This window comes from Mytilus californianus, unplaced genomic scaffold (assembly GCF_021869535.1).
Source record: "Mytilus californianus isolate M0D057914Y unplaced genomic scaffold, xbMytCali1.0.p SCAF_26, whole genome shotgun sequence".
NCBI lineage: Eukaryota > Metazoa > Mollusca > Bivalvia > Mytilida > Mytilidae > Mytilus > Mytilus californianus.
The window spans coordinates 776,071-789,861 of record NW_026262675.1 but is presented as its reverse complement, the minus strand read 5'-3'; the positions used below and the strand labels follow the sequence as shown (position 1 = coordinate 789,861).

At 31.3% G+C, this 13,791-nt stretch overlaps 1 protein-coding gene across 19 annotated transcripts in view; it reads right to left on the bottom strand.

The window, feature by feature from the left end:
• The window catches only part of LOC127732612 (TOG array regulator of axonemal microtubules protein 1-like), an 86,202-nt gene that overhangs the window by 40,537 nt on the left and 31,874 nt on the right, over positions 1 to 13,791 (bottom strand). For 13 of the 19 annotated variants that reach the window (XM_052241684.1, XM_052241666.1, XM_052241665.1 and 10 more), the window contains exon 3: positions 9,318 to 9,419. The exons of 5 other annotated variants lie outside the window; for them this stretch is intronic. In XM_052241684.1, coding sequence (XP_052097644.1) covers positions 9,318 to 9,419 — 102 coding nt within the window. Of the gene's footprint in view, positions 1 to 275; positions 460 to 9,317; positions 9,420 to 13,791 lie in introns of those variants that run through there. One more of the 19 variants, XM_052241683.1, reaches the window with a different exon arrangement.

Sequence of the window (13,791 nt, the reverse complement as noted above, 5' to 3'; positions counted from 1 at the left end):
AACAAGTGCCGTCCCACAACTTAAATAAGAAGTACAATACTGCAATAAATCTTGTAATATCTATAAACAAAAATTTCATAATCCTTTAATTTTCCTACATATTTTAACTTCACAGAGCCAAAATTTTAAATACATGTATCTTAGTTTACATACATGAACTTCCAAACAGTGCATATGCACACCTACACTGATTAAGTAAGGTCATTTTTTAGTAACTTGCAATTATGTTGTAACTTTAAAATTATTATTGTACAAAACAAAATGAAAATGGTTACCGTTTGAAGAAGAGCACACTAGTCCCATCCCATCACCAAAAGTCATAATTAACCATCAATATCCACAATTGTTATCTTTCGAACAGTGTTGATAATAAAAATAAATATTTCCACAGCCATCATCAAAATATCCAAAATAAGTTAAATTCGTTCATTAAAATAAATCTTCAAATATGGATAAACTGCAGGAAGAAAGTCACAGAATCAAGCTGTACATTCATGTGATATTCTAATATAGTTAACCGTATTAACAAATGCAGTCAATAGATGTAAATTATCCATACAATTAAAGTAATAATTTTCCTCTCTCCAGAATCAATCAAGCATGAATTATTACTATATCACAAATTAAAATCGATAAATGATTGATACAGGTTGCCATCCAGAGTCTCTCTCAAGATAATACAACTACAACAGAGGCCTTTGCATAGATAACTGTTGTTACCGTTTGCAAACATTTACTTTTATCTCGATATATAACATTTTTAAATCCCAATTTTCACTTGAAAAAGTTTTATATAAACCTCCTACAAGATATTGCACTTTGGAAAAGACAGGACACATTATAAAAAAAAATCTGTATAATTATGTCAGACTGGAATTGAAATCAAAATATTCTGGTTATTTCTAGTGATCAATTTACTCTAGTTCTTCACTCACTGATTTAAAACAAAAAGATCATGATTTGGTAGAAAGGTCTCAAAAAGTCTCTTGTAACTGTGACAAGAATAACTTTACATTATTTCAACATATGTAATTGTATCTATAGGGCAGAACTGGAATATGAAGGAACAAAGAAATTCCTTCAAGATTGCTCAAATATTTGACAGGGTGCCTAAAACTGTCAAGGAGAGTGAAGCAAATAATTCACTCAATAATTCAATTCAATTCCTACTATCTCTGCTGAATACAAACATTATTTTGTGTTTTAGAACACTTGGCTAAATACAAACAGAGAAGCTGCTTTTTTTACAAACTTCATAAACCCTGTATTGACAAGTTATTTAGGATTCAAATTCTTAAGCAATATTTAAGTACTTGCAGCAATTTGTTTCAATGATGCTATAATATTGAAAGTTTTTTTTATTACCCAGAAGCTAAGTGAACAACTGGCAGATAATACTTCATGTGGAGAGTGGGCAAAGTTCTATTGCAAATTAATAATTCTATACTAAATAACAAATTATTACAAATGTCAGTACAAAGGTCTGAATTTGTACAAGACAAACAATAACAAAATATTTTAGTATACAATGTATTTTAATTACTTTAGTCTGGAAGTTACAAAAATGCTTATTTTTGGCCCCTAATTCCTTAACTGTTGGTACCATAACCCCCAAAACCAATCCCAACCTTCCTTTTGTGGTATTGAACCTTATGGTGAAATTTCATAAAGATCCATTCACTTAAACTAAAGTTAGAGTGCAAAAACCAATGTGTCTTCGGACAACAACATCGACGACGCCAACGTCCTACCAATATACGACCGCAAACATATAAAAAGAAGATGATGAATCCTTAAACAAGGTATCATCATTGATAGGGATTCATCAGAATTAACAATTTCATCCTCAGTACTGTTTTATTTTTGCTAAAGATCAAAACAGAATAAAGTATTTCTTATTCAAAAACAAGATCCTTCCATACTTTATTCCTGTCTGGTTTGGTTCAAAATTAAAAAGTAGTTTCAGAGTACAGCAAAATGCGACTTCAAAAAAGGGTTAAATAGGAACCAAATGAATCAGGCAGTTTTGTGTGAGAATCTACCAAAAATAATTCTATAAATATTGAAAAACTTTTCCTGCAATTTTTTTTATCAGGTCGGCCCAGTAGTCTTTAAGAAGCAAATGAAGAAAGATTTCCAAGCTTTATTAAAGGGAACCTACTGGTATATGATCATTACAATCATGTCTGCTAACCAAACAGCACTAAATGAAAAAAATATTTAGAGAGAGTTAAGATTTTCCTATCATTTATTAATCCTATCAAGGTTAATATAATTTTGGTCTAGTAGGTCTGAGTATAACAATTAAAAGTTCAATAGGAATCAAGAAAAGATGATGACATTTTGATAGGATATCATATGTCAAGGTACACTGAGTTCTTTTTTGTATTACATTGGGTCAACTGCTCTTCAAATTTTAATACTGAAGTATTTCCAGCCTTTGGTTTAGAGAACTATTGACAAGAATTGTTTTTTTTTAATCCACAGAAGGTGCACCTAAGTAAATTCAGTATATTTTAATTCTGCATTGAACATAGTTTAATCAAGTCATTATTGTTACTAGGTATATATATTAACATTTTTAAATAGTTTTTGCACCTTTTCACCTTAAATGACCTACTGTTAGAAATTGATATGACAGAAAGATTTCAGAAACTAAAATGAAGTTATACTAATGAGACCATTACCAACAGGAAGATACTAAACAAATATCCTTCTCCATCCATCTTATTTATCTAATCTTAGATGCAGATATCATCCAATGAACTTATAGGTCTTCAATCAAAGCCGAAAAGACACTTGTAAATTTTTAAATGCTAATAAGTACTCAAAACCATCCTAAGGTTTTTAACACAGGTAACCAAACTAATAATATATGAAAGAATTGGCAATGTCTGACCACTGTATTGAAAAAGATGTCAAACACAGACTAATATTTGCAATTCATTGAATACACAGATTTCAGTGAAAACAGCTGAAATTAACCTCAGAACTATGATAGTAATGTAAACAGGTATAAATAATTATTAACATCAGCTTAAATATCTTTCTAAATCATTTTAATATAGTCTAAAGTGCAAGCTGAATATGTGTTAGGTAAACTATGAAGTGGCACTACTTTTATTTCTAGTTTATTAAATTACATCTAAGCATGACCAAATTAAATTTTTTCTAGCCATTTATCACCACAAAGACATGATTATAAGAAAAATGTTGGCAAATTAAAATAATTATATTTATTCTATTTTAATCAAACATATAATAAAACTTAATAAGGTAAATGTTTGGTCTGGACAGGTTAAATAACACCATTTTCACAGCTATTTGAGAGATTTGTAGAGAAAATAACCAATGCAACTTGTTCCATTTTTTTTTTATTAATTGTAAAACTTATAATCAAGATGACCATATACAAGTCTTACAAATAATAATATATGAAGACTTATGGTACCCAATAAAAGTCTCTCAAAAACTAGGGACACAATACATTAATCTGGGCTACAGAAATACAAGAATCTGAAAGGAATCTGGACTAATAAAATGCAAGTATCAATCTGAGTTGAACCTTTGACCCTGGGCCACAGAAATGCAATGATCTATAGAAGATGGCTCTGTGACCCTGGGCAACAGAAATGAAAGTATCTATCTGAGTTGACCCTAGGCTACAGGAATGCAACTATCTATCAGGGCTGACTTTGGAATACAGAAATGAGGCAATCTATCTCTTTATTCTGTTCTACAGAAAGGCAGGTATCTATCTTGACTGAACAAGGGCTACAGAAAGGCAATAAACTCTCGGCTGAACAAGGGGTACAGAAATGCAAGACACATCCATCTGAGTTTAGAAAATATATCACAGTTTTTTTTTTAATTTCTAGAATCAACCCTCAATCTTTAACATGAAAACTGTAGTCTTACTAAATATTATTCCAAGGTGGTTTAGAGACACAGCTCCCTTTGAAACAGAAAAAAATTAACTACAGGTTTATAAATTTGATTTTAGCTACATATTCAAAATCGTCATTATGGCATAAGCAAAATATTTAAAACAAGGGCCTAAACACCATAAAACTTAACACAGTAACTAACATTAAAAAGTATCATAAATGATTTTCAAAATTTAACAATAAATATTTTGGTTTGTTGTAAATAATTTAGCGAATTAATATTTTTTCTATTGAATACTGTGTAAACTAGTTCTCAAGCATTGTCAGAATTACATTCAAAGTGTTCAAACCCACTCTAGACGGATCTTTAAATTTGATTTATTGGCAAGAAATCACTACAATAGAAAATGTTTGTTTGTCAGGTTACCAATACAAGGGTTGTAGTGATTGTGAACAACATAACACTTGTCTGACATTATAATAGAATATATATTTTATGTAATTTCAAGGATCTGAAACCTCGGGGAAAGTCTGTCTGACATGTTAACAAAATAACAATGTGTAAAAGTTTCAACTGTATATTAATAATAAGCCAGAAATCTGGTATATTGCTCATTCAAAACACAAAATCTACCTCCAAGAGATCCCTCTGGAACATATGAGAATATTACATAGTCATCATGAAAAGACCTGAAAATTATGTGTCAAAAATTGATAATATACAAAAATGGAAGGCTGCACTAAATCATGAGTGACTGTTTCTTAGGCAATAGAGAATGGTTTATAAGACCATTTTAATATATATGTGAAAATATACAGGAATGCAATTGATTGATTGATAAATTAACAAGAGTGCACACGCTGAAATGTCTCGCCTTCTTTACTAATCATTGATATTATGTTGATAGTCCTAAATATAAAGCTTTATTACAACTGTCACATAAACTTAACATTAACCAAGTAAACTAAACATTGACCAATGAACCATGAAAATGAGGTCAAGGTCAGATGAACCATGCTAGGCAGGCATGTACAGCTAACAATTCTTCCATACAACAAATATAGTTGACCTATTGCTTATAGTTTAAGAAAAACAGACGAAAACACAAAAACTTAACACTGAGCAATGAACCTTGAAAATGAGGTCAAGGTCAAATAAAACCTGCGTGACTGACATATAGATCATAAAATATTTCCATACACCAAATATAGTTGAACTATTGCATATAGTATTAGAAAAAAAGACCAAAACTCAAAAACTTAACTTTGACCACTGAACCATGAAAATGAGGTCAAGGTAAGATGACACCTGCCAGCTAGACATGTACACCTTACAATCATTCCATACACCAAATATAGCTGACCTATTGCATGCAGTATTAGAAAAAAAGACCAAAACTCAAAAACTTAACTTTGACCACTGAACCACGAAAATGAGGTCAAAGTCAGATGACACCTGCCAGCTAGACATGTACACCTTACAATCATTCCATACACCAAATATAGTAGACCTATTCCATACAGTATAAGAAAAACAGACCAAAACACAAAAACTTAACTATAACCACTGAACCATGAAAATGAGGTCAAGGTCAGATGACACCTGCCAGTTGGACATGTACACCTTACAGTCCTTCCATACACCGAATATACTAGACCTATTGCTTATAGTATCTGAGATATGGACTTGACCACGAAAACTTAACCTTGTTCACTGATCCATGAAATGAGGTCGAGGTCAAGTGAAAACTGTCTGACGGGCATGAGGACCTTGCAAGGTACGCACATACCAAATATAGTTATCCTATTACTTATAATAAGAGAGAATTTAACATTACAAAAAATCTGAACTTTTTTTTCAAGTAGTCACTGAACCATGAAAATGAGGTCAAGGACATTGGACATGTGACTGACTGAAACTTCGTAACATGAGGCATCCATATACAAAGTATGAAGCATCCAGGTCTTCCATCTTCTAAAATATAAAGCTTTTAAGAAGTTAGCTAACGCCGCCGCCGCCACCGCCGGATCGCTATCCCTATGTCGAGCTTTCTGCGACAAAAGTCGCAGGCTCGACAAAAACAAATACAATAGGTAGGTTCTGTAATAGGGATCAACTAGGATAAAGTGCCTGAAATTTGATCTACCACTGTAAAATGATAGTATATTGGATAGGGACAGATATTTATCCTTGCAACAGGCCATCTATGGACCACTCAGAGAGTTGTTACAAAGGTTATGCAGAAAGCATGGCACTCTTTCTACACCAACCATCTGTTTAACACCACCATTCTGATCAGATGTGGACTGCATATTTATACATCTTGCACAACCAAGCAGACACCCCACTTTGGCAAGGATTTTAATACCAGTAAAAAGAGATCAAAAGTGACCATAATTCTATTCTGCAGTCTCCCTTGGAGATATAAATAATGTGAAAAATCTTAATACTTCCATAATTGGAGACTCGAGATGCACAACTTCAATACATGAACATACTTTTGTGAAGTTTATGACTATACAAAATTGGTACCCACTTCAAAAATTTTTACTGAAAAGTTGAACTATACAAAATTGGTACCCTCTTCCATAATTTTTACTGAAAAATGACAAAGTTCTCATGTTAGAAAAAGTGGCAGTATGTCAATTTCTTACCAAAAAGTTTGACCAATCATGTGGGAAGTGGCAGTGAGTCAATTTCATTCCAAAACTTTGAACTGGTCAGTACCAGCAGGTCTTGCTTAAAATGAATGTCTTTCAAACACAAATGTTGTGAAAATTAAAATTGGCAAAAGAGGACCAAACATTTTATCTACCACTTGATCATTGAAATTTTCTAGTAACCAATATAACTGAATTACCACATGTAATCCGCTGATACCAATTGACCGTAATTCTATCTACTCAAACCTAAAGCCAAATAAAATCTACTCAAATTCAAGTTGACTTTCTCAATTTTAAAGCAAAACTGTCATAAATTTTATTCTGACAATTAGTTGATAACAACTTGTGAACATATTTTAGTATCATAAACTATGCACAGTAGTAAATGAAATCAATAATCCACCCCCTGATACCTTTGAGATAATCCTTTAATTCAACAGGCTAACAGTTTCTCACATTGAACAAAAATAATACTAAACATGGCTCTCGTCTTACTAAACCAAAGCCATTAATATAAAATATTTATGAACTAGGGTCAATTACTGTAATTGCAATGGTTGAATTTAAACGAAGGATCAATTCCCAATTGTTGGTAGTACTTGCTTACAACTCGTAAACAGAATGCTTTTCAAGCAAAATTCTTAATCAATTGAGCAACATGAAAAATTGAACAGGGTTGATTAGCTGTTATTGTCCAACAGGATTGAACTCGTAAAAGTTTTTACTTCCGCAATTTCTATACATAAGACAAGACTGGATATTCACATAGTACGGCAATCACATACTGAACAAAATATAAGATGAACACAAGAAAATGATGCTGTCATTGCTTAATTGATGTTTCATATATAGTTCACTCAGTATATACATATGACATTGATAAAGCAATCAACAATTCATACTATAATGTGTAACTAGTCCTCAAAAGAATAATGGATATAAACAATATTCCCAATACTGTACTTCAGAACCTTAATCCCAAACCAATCTACATCGTACAAAGCCCTAGACACTGAATAAAACATTTGCCACAGAAATCGAATATTCATCAAGGCATGGAAAAGGATTCATCAATTAAAATCTCTTACAGAAATCAACAATAAAAACATTTAATGAAGGTTGTGGCAATCACGTTCACACAATTTACAAAGCGTAAACAGCACAGTTACGTCAACTGTATGTGTAAACAAAATCAGTATCCCATTAGACTGATTTGTTTTGTGAAACGAGGCTATAAATCTATCATATGTTTGCTTTTCATTCATAATATTTAATTGTCAAAGGATGAAACATACATAATTAATCTACATAATAAAGGTAACTGTTGAGGAACCTAGTAATTTGTAAATGTGTTTTCTCATCTTTCCAATTTAATGCAAGGTAAACTATACAAAATTGAAAGAAAACTTCACCATATATATTTTATCCTTCAAACAAGATAACTGCATATAGATATAAGATTTATTCTACAGGGTGTAATGATGCATATTATTATTATGACCAAAAATTAAAAATCCTTTTTCTGATCGTACACCATATTTGATCTGATTCCAAATAGTATAAACAGCTATGCCATGAGCGCATGATACGCCCATCGCATTTTCAAAGAATAAAGTTCAATCATTTCTCAATGTCATATCAGAAATTTATGAAAATTGAAAGGGAGCTTTTGTCAATAGATTAAAACAATTCATCAAAGTTTCATGAGAACTGCTGAAAGCATTTTTGAGGTTTTGTCCGAAAACTGGAAAACCCCACCTTTTTTAATGAATATAAAACACCATAACTCGGAAACGTAAAATCTAAAGTTTATAAAATTCCAAAGAGATCTTACATCAATAGATATAAACAATTCACCAAAGTTTCATGAGAACTGCTAAATGCATTATGGAGTTATTGTCCGAAAACTGTAAACTGCCCCTTTTTTTAATGAATAAAACCCCATAGCTCAGAAATGTAAAATCTAAAATCTATGAAAATAAAAAGGGAGCTCATGTCAATAGATATAAACAATTCACCAAAATTTCTTGCAAATTGGTGAAAGCATTATGGAGTTATTGTCCGAAAACTGGAAAATCTCCCTTTTTTTAAAAAATAAAACCTCATAACTCGGAAACGTAAAATCTGAAATTTACAAAAAAAGAATGGGAGCTCGCGTCAATAGATATAAACAATTCACCAAAGTTTTATGCAAATTGGTTAAAGCATTTTTGAGTTGACGACAGACGGACGGACGGTATACCATAATACGTCCCGTAAGCAGGCGTATAAAAACAGAAAATAGGAAATTGTGAATACTGTTGATTCATTTATTTTGCTTTTACCAATTTTCCCAAAGTCTGAAGACAAGTCTATAGAAAATTAGAACTTTATTGAAATTTTAAATTAGTGGTGTACCCATATCCACGAAATCCTTCAATTTGGTATACTATCTTACAAAATATAGTGAATTCACAGTAGGTTTTTTTTTTTTTTTTTTTCAAAAGCAGTACATTTTCATTTACATTTGTTTAATGAAAACTATTGTCATAAAAATAGGAAAAGAATTCAAAACTAAACTAGAAACATCTACCTTGCTGGAAAAAAAATTCAGCTGAATAAAGTGAATTTAACTGAAAACAGTAGGTCAAAAAAGAAAACTTTTTAAGAATGTTACTTTTGGAATATAGCAAAGGGTGTAACAACAAAGGAAAAGGATAATATCAAATAATGACCTCCACCTCTATTCTACAAAAAGCAGTCATGATTGCTGCCCGTGAACTTTACCTCTATCTGTCTCGGCTAAATCTAAGCCTCCAAGAACGCTGGAGTTGACTTTTGCACTTTGGTTATTCTTCTTTCTATTTAGGTAATTCTGTGTGTATGAGCCTAGACAATAGCAGAGCAATGTGTATTAGTAATGTGCTCAGTGAAAACAACATTCAACACTGGTAACTGAAAGCATTAAAGTTGTGAAAATTGAATGTACCCTTTTCTATCTTCTGACTAACTTGATATCAATTACTTTTTTCATGAAGGACAAGGTGGGGTAAGAGGATTATTTGGTCTATTTAGATCACATGCAAGTAACTATAGAAACAACACCTCTTGAAAAATGCTTTGGTACTTGCATGTGCTCATTATTTCTCCTACAGCATTAGAAAATCTTGAAGGTCTTAGTTGATTTGAAGACAAAAAAAGGCCTAAACGAACTTTATTTCAATGTTAAAAACAGGAATCATAGTCCAAGAACTTTCATTTCTTCAGTGATTGTAATAACCCATGTGGCCAAGGATATTCAGAACATTGTTCGCTAAATTTATTCAATGTATATATCTATTTCACTTATTCTAAGCTGATTTATCCTTTTTAAACTCTTTGATTTTTCTTAAATCAACAAGTGGTTTGTTTGATCTCAGTTCTTCATTGGCCAAAATTTTCTTGCTTTCCTCTGAATTTCTGATTGTGATGTCTATAAAAAAAAGGTAACCATGCCAGCTGACATCATGCAGAAAGAACACATCTTTTTGGGAATCATTGACAAAAAAGGAAAAGTTTGTCCATATATTATTGTATAAAAATCATTAGATAAACAGATTCCACATCTGAATCTCGTCCAATACAACATCCCTCCACTCTTGACAGTTAATATTTAAATATTTAAAACACTTGGCATGCCTTACATTTTCAATTTGAAATTTTACTGTCTCCAGTGGAGATATAGTGTATCACACTCGCTGCAGTGGTAGAATTTATATATATAATATACAGGAAAATCTTGCTTCTAAATTTTTTGGTGATCTAACTATCCTGTAAACAATATATATTTATTTTCATGCCTTTATAAAAGAAATGATTCAAAACCAAAGATAGCTACATTCATTTTTTTCAACCTCTTTTTAAAAAGCCACATTCTATTAGTTCTTTCAGTAGACATTATCATATCTTAACATTAAAATTAAATATAAGAATTTTTAAATTAAAAATAATTTTGAAATTTTAAGCAAATTTAACCAAACTGAATAATGAAAGAACACTTCAATTAGCATGACGCATATAAAAAAAAGTTATTTGAGCTTCTAAATATTATGAACTGTTTACTTTTACTCAAACATTCCAAATTAATGTCTGAACAGCTATTCAAAAACTCTAAGAGTGCAAACAAACGACAGTTTTTACAACTTTTACAATACATATATACATACATTTAAAGAACATTAAAGTAAGATAAGTGAATGTGAGCATCTGCTATAATGTTAAAGAAGCATGATGCGAAAAAGCTTAGGTAGATAATGATTTATATATATATATGCCTTAGAACAAACTAATGCATCAACTGTTGTGTACATGCAATGCATACATTTCACATGCAAAGTATTAACTTTATGTACAAATATTCACAAAGATCAAATTTTTGAAATTAAAATGCAGGCCATATTTTAATGAACACAAGCGGTTACAAGCATACAAAACAATCATTTCTGCTGCATTTTGTAGCTTCTTAGCATGTTTTTCCTGTGTATAAAATTCTAATGCCACTGATCTGAAAATGAATTCTTTTTAGAGGTTCTTGTGCCTAAACAAATTCTTAAGTTTTCAATCATATTGACAAATATGCTAACCATACTCACAGAATATATGCTTTTTTAGTATGTTAAAACAATTCATCTTTCAGCTATTAGGAAAATTGTCAAACTGCAGGAATTTGTCCATTTTGCAGAGACCATAAAAAGAAGATATATTGTGGGTCTTTCTTATTTTGCTTACAAGAATTGGTAAAAACTCAATTATATAATTTGCATCATTACAATGAAAATATATTGTTAAAATTGTTTTGAAACATTATCCCCTGCATGTAATTACTTTTTTTAAAAAGATCAAAGTGAATTTTTCAAATGCGTCACCTGGAAATTTCATTATGGTTAGCACCTGTTCACCAAATTGTGTAGACCCTCTTATTTAATTATATTTGTATTCTTTTGCTTAACTGACAAAATTTGCATAGTCATGGATCAGACTGCAACCCATGTCGTTTTACAGTGGATTTGTACTTTAAAACAATAACTTTTAACAAAATATCAAATTAACAAACATTTGCACTAGCACTACCATTGTCCTTCCTTAGCTAATTTTGAATGATTTTGTATATTAGTAGCTATATTTATAAGCAGAGTAGAAGTCAACACAGGAAATAAATTCTACTTCGTAGACAATAAAAATTTTCCCTCCCCTAAATACATATCAGCCTAGACTAGTAGTTATGTAATAAATTTGATGTTACATGTATGATGATTGTAAAACAATAATATTAGGCATTCTAGCTGTTACTTTTTCAGTGTTAGTATGCTTAATTTACAAAGAAGAATACCAAGGACATTTCAACTCCTTTCAAAATTTTGAAATGACCATTGGTTCTAAAAATTGTCATATCTATTGAAACTGTTATAACTTAACCCAAACATTGCAGTGCTTTCCCTATTTTGCAGTCATCATTTAATGTGAGGAACTGTCACACTAGTACTTGGTAAGTGGGAGAGGTTATCAAATACCTGGTACTTTAAAAAGAGTATTTACAATAAACTTTGGCCTTTCATACCTAAATGCCATCTATTAGTGGTTTTGACATCAATATAAGCAATACTATTCTAGGGCAAGTGCATTCCAAGCCCTACTGACAGGACATGCAGATGAAACGTTGGTTATAACATGCAGTATGCTAGCCTTTTGCCTTTCATTTATATGTATGCATGCTATCCCAGCTGTCTCTGATCCAGGTACAAAGGAAGTAACAAATCATCATCCCATTGTGGGTATAGTGATGAGGCAATTTGTGTTTTAGTTTGGTTCAAAATACTATATTTCTTTAAAATTACTAACTTTAACAAATATATAATACATGCTGATATTTATAAATACATAGTTTGCCTAAGTAATTAAACAGTTATTCAGTAAAATTAAACTTCTACAGGAAAAAGCATCATGTACATAGTCTCCACTTTATACGATTTAAGCTTTCCTTTGCAAAAGTTACATAATTATAAGGCAAAACAGTTTCAGAGCTTTAAATTAAATCAAAAAACTTTGACAAAGTTTTAGAAAAATTATTGGAAGCAACAAGTGCCTTTTCTCCCTCATGCCTCTCTCTGATTCCTAGTCTGGGTTTAGCTTAATGTTTGGTCATTTTTGGTTTTATCAGCTCTACAACGTTTGTATAAGGATTTTCAAATATTTGGCCTCGAGCATCACTCAAGAAACATTTATTATTAAAATGCCCATCTGGTGCAGTAAAATTGGTACCCTTAATGTTATTGATAAGTATAACTACACTAAATTATAAGACTGTAAGTCACTAAGGAATGAATTTGAACAAAACACTTCAGTGAAGCATCAAATATAGGTTAAAATGACCAATTTTTATTTGGAGTCAGGGTCAAGGCTTCCAAAACGGTCATATATTCCGGACATTTGTATAATGTCCGGTAAAAGTCCGGCTGGGCAATGCACGAAACGGTCATCTACTTTTTAGTTTTCAAGGCTTTTTTAAGAGACGGTCATCATAATTTTTAACATAATTCGCGATCTTTTTGACCCAACCTTTTGCCTTTAACAGCCACACATTTCCGGTCATAAAAGTGACATGATCATTAAGTACTATCAAAACAACCCCTACTTTAATACCTTCTCATTTTAATCAAGGCTAATTAGTTGTCGAACAATTTTTTTAAAACTATTTTGAACCGGACATTGATCGGTCTGTTCAAAGTTATTTTCTTACTTTTCACCGGTTTGCATCTAATTAATGTAGTTAAAAAGATTTAAATTATCAGAAATACATTTACAAATATGATTTGATGAAAAAATTAAAAAGGTGAAAAATGAAAAATCGTCATGTTGTTTGAACCAGAGACATGTCTCTGTTTGAACTAATAGACGTGTGCGCATGTGCTCATGTGTGAAATTTAATTATGCATCAATTAATCAATTTCTTCAAAAAATGCTTAAATTGTCATTGATACCTTTATCTCACTTTTATTTCGAATATTTTCTTGAAGAAATAACATAGAATGAGCAACTTATACACTCATTCATGCTTTGCAAACGTACACGGATTTACGTATCCATCTCTGGTCCATGTTTTACCATTGTCAAGATAACATCCGGTAGATTTAAAAACGAAAGTAAAGTTTTTGACAACGTTATTTTGCACAAATAAAAAGTCTAAGGCAGATATAAGTACGGTGATGTTGCACACTTCTAATGA